At 43.9% G+C, this 12,641-nt stretch overlaps 2 protein-coding genes across 2 annotated transcripts in view; one reads left to right on the forward strand and one right to left on the reverse strand.

Moving 5' to 3' along the window:
• Positions 1–617, reverse strand: part of LOC123373705 (netrin-4-like) — a 66,049-nt gene extending 65,432 nt beyond the window's left edge. The window contains exon 1 of the mRNA XM_045022785.1: positions 136–617. Coding sequence (XP_044878720.1) covers positions 136–202 — 67 coding nt within the window. The 5' untranslated portion in view covers positions 203–617. The remainder of the gene's footprint in view (positions 1–135) is intronic.
• The window catches only part of UROC1 (urocanate hydratase 1), a 103,284-nt gene that overhangs the window by 10,294 nt on the left and 80,349 nt on the right, over positions 1–12,641 (forward strand). Inside the window, exons 2-3 of the mRNA XM_045022784.1 lie at positions 3,771–3,901; positions 5,073–5,200. Coding sequence (XP_044878719.1) covers positions 3,771–3,901; positions 5,073–5,200 — 259 coding nt within the window. The remainder of the gene's footprint in view (positions 1–3,770; positions 3,902–5,072; positions 5,201–12,641) is intronic.

Genomic DNA, 12,641 nt, shown 5'->3' on the forward strand with positions numbered 1-12,641 from the left:
AAAGAAAGAAAGAAAGAACCTTACTAAGAGACTTTAAATATCTGCTTTCCCTCCTTCCATCTCCGCCTCCTTCTTTTTTTTTTAAGTTAGGTTTAACTGTCCCATGACTGACAATACTGACTGATTTTTGCTTACCTGCCTCACCATGACCAGAAACAATGTACTCCAAGAACACAATCAGCATGATGCCTTTATGCTGCATGTCTGTAAGGGGAAAAATATCTGTCCTTAATGGAGCAAAAAGAATGTCATAAATCTACAGGTTTGGTGTCTGCATGTTCTTTCTTTCTTTCTTTCTTTCTTTCTTTCTTCACCTTCCTCTCAGGGCAGGGATCCTGGCTGGTGTCTCATTCTTCTTGTTTTATTTTCAATCCAGACAGCTTTCCAGGTCTCAGATGGCTTCTCTGTGTGTGACCCACATTGCTTCCAAATAAATAAAGGAATGGGTAGATGTTACCCCTTTGCATCCAGAAAGTAGGTGAAATTCACATGCCTGACACAGCCCCGAGACAAACCATCACTGAGGAAGCAAAGCAAAGCTCAGGTCTCCGGTCAGATCTGATAATATGCAGTTATTTTTCTTGCTATTTTAATCTTTCACTTTCATTTGCGGTCCTTGCTTCTTGGGTCCCCCGCCCCCCTTATCCCCTCCCCCCGCCCCCTCCCTCTGCTGCTAATGGGGGTGCAATTAGGGGCCAGGCACCATTAAAACCTTGCTTTGTTATGAATTTTGTCCTAGACAGTGCGCTCTTCCCTTTTGCTCCCTGAGGCAGAGGGTCATAGGAAGACTCAAGTTTGCTTTTCTTTCTGAGAGATGATCGGACAATTACTCCTCTCTCTCTCTCACCGCCTTGCTATCCCTGCTCTCACTTTTCCACCAAGGCGCTAGCCTCACTGACTGGTCGTCAAAGGGTAATAATGAAGTCACCCCTGGCCCTGGTGTCAGTGCACACACAATCGATTGCCCCCCGTTACTGTTCTTCTCTGCCTCCTGGGACTTGATATGTTCCTGGAAATTATGACAGATTAGGTGCCTGGTCGGGAGCGGGTAGCATTCGGTTTAGGGGAGCTGGGGGTTCGGGAGGGGGTTGGAGGAACTATTCCTCCCTCCCATATGCCTTGCAGAAAAAGGGGTGGGGGGCGAGAGATCCTCCCTTTTGCTATCTGGACAGAGGTTTCGCCCCCTCGTTGTGCTATTTAGTTATCTTCAAGTTTTCTCTCTGTCTCCCTTCAGCTGCTAGCACATCCCTCCGTCCTAACTGGCCAGCTCTGCCCTCCAGTGCTGTCTGGCTGCAAAGGGGATTATTATCACATGGGATCTTCTTCCTGTTCTTTATATGTTTTTTGCGGCGGTGGTGGTGGTGGTGGGGGGTGTCGTTTCCACACCCCTTCGTCTGGGCTTGTGGCTAATCCTTGCTTCAGACGCATGTTTTATTTGTTTGCCAGCCGCATCTGCCTCCTCCAGGAGCCAGGCTGGGTGGGGGGAGAGGTTAGAGCAGGCTTGTCACTTTCAACTCAAGCGCGCCCCAATTTTGCTCCTGTGCCTTTAAATTAAATACCCGGCATGTGAGACTGGCGGCGGGGGCGGGGGGACTCCTCCCACCAGCTGCTCGGCTCTCGCCTCTGCAGCGCCCTCTATCAGGCAGCCGGGCAAATGACACCTGCCTGCTGCAGGTTACCAACCAGACAGAGACAGCGGGGAGCAAATAGCGTCCAGAGCAAGGAGGGAGCAGTGAGCTCAGAGGGTAGGAGGGGATTTGAAAACAAATGGCAACGGATCTGCTAGGCCAGCCTGCCAGGCGAGGTGTGATACGTGTGTGTGTGCCCTGCTCTGTGCAAGGCACAAAACAAGACAGGCCCTGCACCAAAGAACCCCCAGGCTCTAGCCCCAAGCTTGCAAGCAGAGCCACACAAGCAGTGCCTGGCACCAGGTTTCGAGCTCGTTTGTCTCCATGGGGGCTGGCACAGGTGTAAGTTGTTCAGAGCATAGAACTCATTGCTGAAGGGCCCGATCCTGCAAACACAGCCCTGCCCGACTTTTTTTCAGGTGACTAGCATGGGCCTGACTCTTGTCTTTCTTAAACCTACCTTGTGTCGGTGTCACTCCCTGGGCTTCTGGGGAGTTACTCTTGAGTTAAACTGCACTCCCGAGACAGAAGCAGGCCCAATGGGAATCTAAACATGAGAAACGCAACTCACCTGCCTGAGTGTTTGCAGGATCAGAACCTAAAATCAGAAATAAAGAATGTGTTACACTGGGAAACCTAGGGAAGGGGGGGGGGGGGGGGGAGAAGGTTATTTGTATATTTTTGTTTCCCCCCTTCTTTTAAAACTGCTAGAATGATGCATAATAATTATGCAAAATACTCCAGTCACCTATTATAAACCATGAGAATACTGTCCTAGGGCTCAAACTGGTAGGGTTCAGTGGGAGCAGAGGATGTGCAATACCTCACGGATGAAGCTCCATATAACATTAATGGAAAGCCTTTGTTCATAATGCGTTGTTATCATTGTTTAACACTGTTAGACCAATGGTCCAACTAGCCCAGTATCCTGTCTTCCGGCAGTGGCCAGTGCCAGGTGCCCCAGAGGGAATGAACAGAACAGGTAATCATCAAGTGATCCATCCCTGTCGCTCATTGCCAGCTTCTGGCAAACAGAGGCTAGGGACACCATCCCTGCCCACATCCCTGCCCATCCTGGCTAATAGCCATTGATGGATCTATCTTCCATGAATTTATCCAGTTCTTTTTTTAACCCTGTTATTGTCTTGGCCTTCACAACATCCTCTGGCAAGGAGTTCCACAGGTTGACTGTGTGTTGTGTGTAGAAATACTTCCTTTTATTTGTTTTAAACCTGCTGCCTATTAATTTCATTTGGTGACCCCTAGTTCTTGTGTTATGAGAAGTAGTAAACAACACTTCTTTATCTACTTTCTCTACACCAGTCATGATTTTATAGACCTCAATCATATCTTCCCTTAGCCTTCTCTTTTCCAAGCTGAAAAGTCCCAGTCTTATTAATCTCTCTTCATACAGAAGCCGTTCCATACCCCTAAATCATTTTTATTGCCCTTTTCTGAACCTTTTCCAATTCCAATATATCTTTTTTGAGATGGGGCGACCACATCTGCACACAGTATTCAAGATATGGGCGTACCATGGCTTTATATAGAGGCAACATGATATTTTCTGTCCTATTTTCTATCCCTTTCTTAACTATTCCCAGTATTTTGTTTGCTTTTTGACTGCCGCTGCACACTGAGTGGATGTTTTCAGAGAACTATCCACAATGATTCCAAGATCTCTTTCTTGAGTGGTAACAGCTAATTTAGACCCCATCATTTTATATGTATAGTTGGGATTATGCTTTCCAATGTGCATTACTTTGCATTTATCGACATTACATTTCATCTGCCGTTTTGTATATTGCTGCACTTATGGAAAAGTCCAATAGAATTTAATAGCAAAAAATAATAACCTTTCTATACATTTTTCAACCCTTCTGTCAAATTTAATAGCCAATAATATCCCTGTTGTAGGATTCTATAGGATTGTTCAAGGAAACCTATAAGAGAAGGCGTCGTTCTCTTTTAAATGCTATAGGTTTTCAGAACAATTTCTATAGAACATTATTTGATTTCTTAAGAACCCTACTGATTTCACCCTTTTACACTTCATAGGACAATGGACCTTAAGTCTGAAATGTTCCCATTTCACACCTGTTCATTATATTAATATTTTCTCTCTCTCTCTTTTCTTTCCAGATTATGGGCTCAATCCTGGAGTCCTTACTCAGGCAATTCTCCCAGTGAATGTCAGCACAGACATAGGCTGTGGCTTTGTGAATGCAACAAGGGCCAAAAAGCTGCTGCACAATTTAAACAAATGCTTAAAGGTGAGATTAAAGTTCATGTTTCGTGTTCAGAGGAAAGTCACAGGAAGCATATTTGTTTGTGATGTTTGAATGGGAAGATCCTTAGCAACTCTGGTTGTTGCTGATCATGGTGTATAAAAGCCAGGTAGAAGAGAAACTTTATTTTCTCCCTGCTGTTGTTATGTAGCACAGCAAAATCAGTAGCAATATTGAATAGACTGATATATTTTCAGTTTAAATCTGTTAAAATTCAGGAACATATAATAACAGGAACCTATTTGGGGTGGCATCTTTACTGCTATTATGGGTAACAGCTGTTAACAGAAAGGGAAACTGGTCAGGAGTGATTTCAGAGTAGCAGCCGTGTTAGTCTGTATCTGCAAAAAGAACAGGAGTACTTGTGGCACCTTAGAGACTAACTAATTTATGTGAGCATAAGCTTTCATGGGCTAAAACCCACTTCATCGGATGCATAGTATGGAACACACAGAAAGAAGATATTTATACATACAGAGAGCATGAAAATGTGGGAGTAGCCATACCAACTGTAAGGGGCCAATCAATTGAGATGAGCTATCATCAGCAGGAGAGAGAAAAAAACCTTTGAAGTGATAATCGAGATGACCCATAGAAGATGTGAGGCTATTTTAACATGGGGAAATAGTTTCAATTAGTGTAATGTTCAGGAGTGAGGTACAGAACTATCCAGAGGTGTGAAAGAGAAAGTTCCCAATATTTAGTTTTGTGCCTTTACCCATCTATAATCTCATATCATAGAATCTCTACTCGGGCAAATCTCCTTTTGAAGTCCATCAGCCTTACTTTGCATTGAAGGCAATGTGACTTTGTGGTCTGCAAAGAATGTAGGATTGGACCAAACGTGTCCCAAAGTGTTAGCAGAGCAGCTGCAAAAAAAAATAAAAAAATCCAGAGATTGAAAAGCAAAATGGTAAATGATTCATTATTAGGGGGAGGAGGGAAGAACCAATGGGATTTCACAGTGTGAGGAGGTGTGTCGCCTGTGGTGTCTGTTCTCTGAATCTGGGAGGCATGTTTGCAAAAGCCACAGGCTTGCCTGTTCTCTCTGAGGTGACCTCATAGCTGTTGCACATCCCAGGTGCTCACACACCTCCCTTTCCACTTCTCATTCCCCTTGAACCAGCCTTTTCTTCATCTCCTATTTCCCCAGCAGACATGTCTAGCCTGGAAGAAATTTGTGGGGGACTTCCACTACAACCCCTGCCGGAAAACAGAGGGCGAACGAAAGGAGTACCTCACGCGCCTGTGAGAACCCCCAACCTCACCGCTCAGGAAGAAAAGGTAACACGGGGTTTGCAAGACTGAGCCTCCCCTCCCACCAGATTCTAGCCATTCAAAGCAGCAGGGCTAATGCCTCAAATGCTCCACAGGGCTTGGGGGCCAAAGAACAAGGCCACTAAATAAGTTTCATTGTTGCTTTAATATCACTGAGCTGTCAGCTAACGGACGACGCCATGGGGACTCGTCTGCTTTCCACCTCATTGCTTCTCCCCAAAGAAAAGTTTGAGACAGGTTGGTGGGGCAGTGTGGGAGAGGCTTGCACAGCAGTTTTTGGTGCTTTCTGGGGATAAATGGGACTTTCGGCTCTGTAGCTGTCAATCCAGCACTTTTCACTGGACATTTTATGAGTATCCCCCTTAAAAAAAAAATTCCCTAGTGCAGGGGTGGGCAAACTATGGCCCGTGGGCTGGATCCAGCTCCTCAGGGCTTTGGATCCGGCCCATGGGCTTTCCCCACCATGTCACCGAGTCCCCTGCTGCACCCTGCACCCCTGTGCACCCCAACCCCCTGCCCTGAGCCTCCTCATACACCCTGCACCCCTCCTCTGCCTCAATCCCTTGCACTGAGCCCCTTCCTGCACACCTCACCCCCTCCCATGCCCCGCCCTCCCTCCTGCACCCCAACCCCCTGCCCCAGCCCTGCATACAATTTCCCCACGCAGATGTGGCCCTCGGCCCAAAAAGTTTCCCCACCCCTGCCCTAGTGTATGTGTAGAAGGCTTAGCCCACAAAATTGATCAATGCAAAGTATGGAAGATCAACACCTGTTTACAAACCATCCACATACATTCCTTTTTGGTTTTGCATTTTAAGATGTTACAAGGGGAAATATATTTAAAAGCCTAATCAGAAACGTCATGGTGTTCTCTGCCGAGGCACAGACTTCAAGGGTTTGAGTTAATGATTTCTTCTTGGTTGTGCAATTCTATCTCTTTTTTTTTGTTTGTTTGACCAAGTAGCTTGCACTGTTAAGTAATCATTAGGCTCAATCCTTATTAGAGATTTAAAATTTTTTAACAGTAAAGAGGTTACATTAAAACAAAAGTCAATAGGAGTTTTGCATGTTCAAAGGCAACAAGTGGGTTCCTTAATAGTCTGAAAGGCCATGTTTCATCAGATAATAATAGCAATAATAATATAACATTGTATGTTCCCTCTCCCCCCCCCCCATACTAGACACACAGGGACACATTCACAGCTGGTGAAAGTAGGCACAAATTCATAGACTTCTTTGGTGTTACACCTGCTTAGGTGAGTGGTGAATTGGCACTTGAGGTCAGATTCTTTCTGTCCATTTCCCCAAGCAAGGAGGAACCAAAATAGTTAAAAACCAGCTGGGGTGGAGGTGCATACCTGGGGAGATCCAGATCTCAGATCTTTCCCCAAGTCCTTGGGACTCTATGGAAGCCCAACTTCTAAGGATTGAGACATCAGGGGCATTTGGAACAAGAAGAGAACAACCATGAGAGATCCAATTAGGAATTAATGCTATTTTGTTGCTGAGGAATGTTCTCCTTGGCTATTACAGCACAGCCATGGGATTGAGGTGGGGGAATTAATGACTGTGTGGCTCTTGGAGGAGCCCTGCTGCCAGGAGGACGGGAGATCAGTGGAGCTGCTGTGCAGAGGCATACGATCTCCATAGATGTTCCAAGATCTCCATGGACCTACAGATATTCACCTTTTAGCAGGCCAACCTCCCTCTCTTTATCATGGAGAGATCCTTGCCCCTTTTCTCCTACAAGGCAGGTACTCTATGAATGGAAACTAGTACAGTTTCCTGCCCGCCATAACCTCACAAGGAGGAAAGTATGGATCATGGACTCCACATTATTTCCTCAGGTCAAGTATTTTCTGGGAACAAACCCAGGAGAAATTGGTTTAGTCCCAATCTGGTTTCCAGCATCCTACCCTCTTCTTTCTCCTCCTTATCAATAACAGTTAATAAAAGATCAGGCTGGTTGTGAATTTTTTATTGGCCTGTTAAAGATTTAAAAGCTTCCTTTCTGATTTATTTGGCTTTTAATCCTCCACCTTTAAACTCCTAACAGGTTGAGAGTCTCAGCTGGTATTTATCTGATACCCGAAAGCCCAAATGCCTTCCATGCTTAAAAAAATATAGTCTTTCTACAAGGTGGTTTCAAAACCTTGAGACAGGATTTCAGCTTTTACCAGTGATGTGTAATACTCGGACTATCTGGAGATTTTTCTTTATATGCCACAATACATTTATTTTCTAATAAAAATAGCTAATGAACAACAGAAAAAAGAGTCCAGCATCTCATCTGGCGTGGAATCAATGGAGCGACTTATACTTGCTGAGGATGTTTGTATCCCTTCAGTCTAAGTTTTTCTGTATTTGCAATAATAATTCTAAGCCATTGCAATGTTTTATTTTCTTGTGCTTCTGGTTCTGGTAATAATATAAACCCTTAAATGAGATTTAGAAAAATCCATATGGCTTGGGGCTTGCTGACAAGATATACAATTGTCCCTACCGTACACTCCTTAATCTCCTTGCATAAACCAAACCATTTCTGAGGACCTATTTTGTTTATAAGTTTCCTGAGCTCACTCGCTTCCACTTTCATGGCCTAGCGCTTGAAACAGCCATAACCTCTGTCTTTCCCTCCCCGTCTCAGAAAGCTCAAGCCTTCTGTCCTTCCGGTTCCATCTGTCAAGCTAAACATTCTGCAAACAGGAAGCTTTGACTGGAGTATCTTTGCTAGTAGTTATAATGTAATAGGAATGGGTCAAGGATTTCAAAAATAGGCGCCTAAAGCAGGGCCGCCCAGAGGATTCCGGTGGCCCGGGGTCTTCGGCGGTGGGGGGGGCCCTTCCGTTCCGGGACCCGCCGCCGAAGTGCCCCGAAGACCTTTGGCGGGGCCCCCCCGCCGCCAAATTACCGCCGAAGCGGGACCCGCTGCCAAAGTGCAGCCCGGTCTTCGGCGGTAATTCGGCGGAGGGGGGTCCCTGCCGCGGGTCTTCGGGGCACTTCGGCGGCGGGTCCCTGAACGGAAGGGCCCCCCGCCGCCGAATTACCGCCGAAGATCGAGCTGAACTTCGGCGGCGGGTCCCGCTCCGTCATCGGCAGCAATTCGCCAGCGGGGGGTCCTTCCACCCCGGAGCGGAAGGACCCGCCGCCGGCGAAGACCAGGAGCAGAAGAAGCTCCTGTGCCCGGCCTCGCAAGAGTTTTCTGGGCCCCCCCGGAGCGAGTGAGGGACCCCGCTCCAGGGGCCCCGAAAAACTCTGGTGGGGGCCCCTGTGGGGCCCAGGGCCGTCGGCAAATTGCCCCTCTTGCCCACCCCCCTCTGGGCGGCCCTGGCCTAAAGTGGCCTCTTTTGTGAAATTGCTGCCTGAGCCCCCAGCAGCTCCCTTTGACCTCTGTGGAGAAGTGGGAGGACATTTGACCTCAGTGGGAGCTTCTGGTTGATTGGCATTTCTGAAAATCAGGCCACTGAGTTAGAAATCTACGTATGGAAGGAGAAGTCTAACTCTAGGCTTCTGCTTTGGAAAATCTTAGCCATAAAGAACACAGGTGGACTTTCAGAGCCTGTGTGGAGTTTACAACAATGGCCAATCAGAAAGATCCACTTTTACTTCTAAACTGAGGTCATCTGTATTGGATGCTATTGAGAGAGAATGACACGTGAAACCCACAATCTCATTTTTGCAATCACTTTTCAGAGAATAATCCCACTATAAATGCCTTATAAACACATATAAATACAAGAAGATAAATGGGAGGAAAGAAAAGTTAATCTCATTGTTAAAGAACAGAACAAGGAACCAAGAAATCAATGTGACTTTGAGTGTCACTTCTCTGGGCTTCAGTTTCCCATCAGTAAAATGGGAACAATGATAGTGACCTCTCTCCCAAGGAGGTCGTAAGGCTTCATCTTCATGGTTGAAAAGTTCTTTGAGATCCTCCAGTGGAAAGTACTGATAGTGTTGTTATGAGGGTAAACTGAGGCCAGTCATATAAATCCAAACCCAGATACTGGTTTTTAGAAGGGAGGAAAGAAAAGCCATTAAAATATTTCTAATATTCTCATATTCTTGGTTTCCCAAGACAGCCCCATAACAAAGAGGTTGACAGTTGATCAATTGCAGCGGGATCTATTGATAGCTATCTGGTTCCTGTTGAAGTTAGTGCAAGGATTCACTTTTATTTAAATGACAGGAGGGGCATGCTCTGCTTAGAACACAATGGGGCATGTGATTCTATTGAGCAAGAAAATTGAACAGCTAGTGGAGTGCTTCAAAATGAGAGCAAATATTAGGCATGATCCACCATGCATGTCTAAGAAGGAAATGTTGGGTCAAGTTCTTATATTGTACTTAGGTAACCTGGTTGAAATACTCTCAACGAATAATTAATTAAGGGTTGGGATTTCAAAAAAAAGTCTAAGTGACTTAGGAGCATAGGTCCTATTGACTTTCATATACATTGTAAGTGAGGTTAAAGCCTGATTTTCACAGGCGTTGAGCACTTGCAGCATGAGATGAAGTCAATAGGAGCCATAAGTACCAAGCATCTCTGAAAATCAGGCTCTTCATCTCTTTCTCTGCTTGCAGAATAATCACAAGGAAATGTTGACTTCCAGAAATGCATTTATTATAGATGAAATTCACTCCTATTCAAAGGTCCAGGCCAAGGCTCCATGTTTTGATGACTTAGTGGGATTTAAGTGATGTAGAGGCCAGGAACATACAAAATTAAAGATGTGCTGCTTAGTTGTGATTGGTCACATAAGCCACATGGTATTGCTTATCTTCTCTGGACACACATACAAGCGCTTTTGGTATAGATACTTTCATCTGAGAATTCACTTTGGTTTCTGCCAATACAAGCGCATGCAACTTTAGAATTCATTTGCATGAATGTTTGTATTACAAAATGCAATCTCTTGGATGCTCTTGGAAAGGGAACACAAATAGGGCATCCACTCAGCCAAAAAAATCCAGGCAGATAGTCACAAAAATGTTTTCACACCATTTCCCCAGCTCTAGTATTTACTTACATGTTAAACTGTTTGAATTTATAAAACTGTATTTGTAGATTAGGTAAAAATATCTCTAGCAATCCCGTTATACTACAAATAATGCAGGATATTTATTGAATAATTCTAGCCAGGTTAGAAAGAGAACATTTTCATTCCTCCAGCACTCGATATTCAACATAGAACACAGCCATAATTCCAAATGTTGCAATATTTTCCCTTTTCCTGTTACACATTTCTCCCCCCGCCCCCGCCACACGCATAGAATTTTATCCCAGATAATTGTATTTTATTTTTAAGAGTGTGTGGCATAATTTTATCCTCTCATTTGAAATTCTCCAGAGTTAAATCATTGTCGTTATCGCTGACTGCAGCTGATACGACATTCTAACAAAAACACCCAATCTTACCATATATTAATTATAGCTGGGATTTTTGTGTTCGCTAGTAACATGCTCTTGAAAAACAACTGCTTATCTAGCTGCTGGAGGGGTAGTTGAATTTAAAAAAATAATTTGCATTTTCTACATCCAGTGAATGAATTTTTTTTCTTTTCATACTGTTGATAAAATGGCAAATTCCAGCCTCTGGATTTTATTGGCCACATTCTCAGCTGGTGTAAATGGTCATAGCTCTGTTGACCTCAAATTGGATCTGACCCTATGTGCTCAAATGCAAGCATACCTATGCCAGGAACATTTTCTTACATAGTCATCATCTTGTCTCTTCTGGCAGTTATGAATGCTAGTTCTCATTGAAGACAGAGAGTTTTGTGTGTGGAAGGCTTGCACGCTCAAGTGGTGAGTTAGCTGGAGAACTCTAAGCCATAAAGACCAAACCGTGGCCCGTTGAAGTCAACTAGAGATTTGCCACTGGGCCAAGGCTTGGGTTTTGTATGGGTTTTAAGGGCTTTTGCCAAAGTGTCTTGTCTCCAGAGAATAATGACTATGCTGAGAATAATTAGGTTGAGTCTGTGGGTTTTCACTGTTCTAAGCGCTATTATTCCCATACTGCACTACTTCAGTTCGCATTCTCTATAAATTATCTGCATCCATGACTCCCTCATGCAACCACTAGAGGGTGTTGCAAGTGCAGGGCATATGTGCTGTATTCCTCCCTCTCCAAAACTAGAGTCTCCCACATGCTGAGATGATGTGATCTCATCAGATCTTAAAGCAAACTCTGTCTCCATTCCCTACAAATCACCCAAATGAAGCTATTAAGTTAAATATGGGTTGAGACTATCTTCACCGGAAAGCAGCTTGGATAGTGCTGCCATTTATAATGCAAGTGGAAAATCTTTTTCGTGACCTTTGTGTGCAATTAGCCTTTTAAAGATTGTAAAATTTTTGGCCTCATTATGGCTCTAATAGACCAGAATGTGGAATACATATTGGCTACATGATTTAACAAAACATTACATAAAGATAATAGCTTATGTGTATCACCTTTCTTCTCAAAGGATACCAATGTGCTTTGCAAACTATGGGCAATATCTCTGCAGACAGAGGGAATACAGTGCCTTAGCACAGCCTGAAGAGTTTTATTCCATGTGCAAGAATCAGTTTAATATGAAAATACACCCACCACTGGAGAAAATTGTAGCAAATGCATAATAATACATAGCAACACACGCTGCTAGCTTGGGATGGAAAGTGATGAGAATACTTATCCAACTGGAACTTAGGCAGGAAGACTCTTAGGCAAGCAGCATGTAATGTGATTTTGCCCCTGACACAGGGGTGAAAACCCTACTCTTATGGAACGTGCCATGAGATCTTCAGTGTCCACCAGCGGCTAGGACCGCATTGTTGTCATTTCTGAACAATAGCTCCCTTGGCAGCACAGCGCCCCCTAGCACAACAATGGAGAATTGGTTCAGTACTGACTTACAAGAAAGAACACTACTTACGTCCACAGCCACTTCCTGCAATTGCTGTTGTTTCTGGCTAGCTGTGCTGAACAACTGTAAAATAAAATAACTCCACAAAAATATAGCTTTAAATAACCTTAGCAATTCATAGTTTGATTTTCTCACTGATGGAACAGTAATAAATACCTGATAAGTATCAAGAACAGTATGTGTGATTTGCCTAAAATGCCACCCACCTGTGATTATTTTGGCATTTAAAATTTCACATAAAATATACAAAATTTTGTATGATTTCTCTCACTCACGTACAGTGTTGGATGAAATGGCTTTATTCATTCCAACAATTAATTTTTCAGTAATTTCAAAATTCTGTATGTTTTACACATTTTTATATGTTTTCCTTTACTGAAAAATAGTCTTATTTTTTCCACATTTTTGTTCAAAAACTGGTCCATTTTTAATTGAAATTGGTCCTGGTTTTACCTAAATAACATGCATACCTTAGCGAGGTTTTCTGTGAAAATTAGTCCATTTTCCAGTTTGTAAGGAATGTGAAAAACCTTGA

This window comes from Mauremys mutica, chromosome 7 (genome assembly GCF_020497125.1).
Source record: "Mauremys mutica isolate MM-2020 ecotype Southern chromosome 7, ASM2049712v1, whole genome shotgun sequence".
Classification (NCBI taxonomy): Eukaryota; Metazoa; Chordata; order Testudines; family Geoemydidae; genus Mauremys; species Mauremys mutica.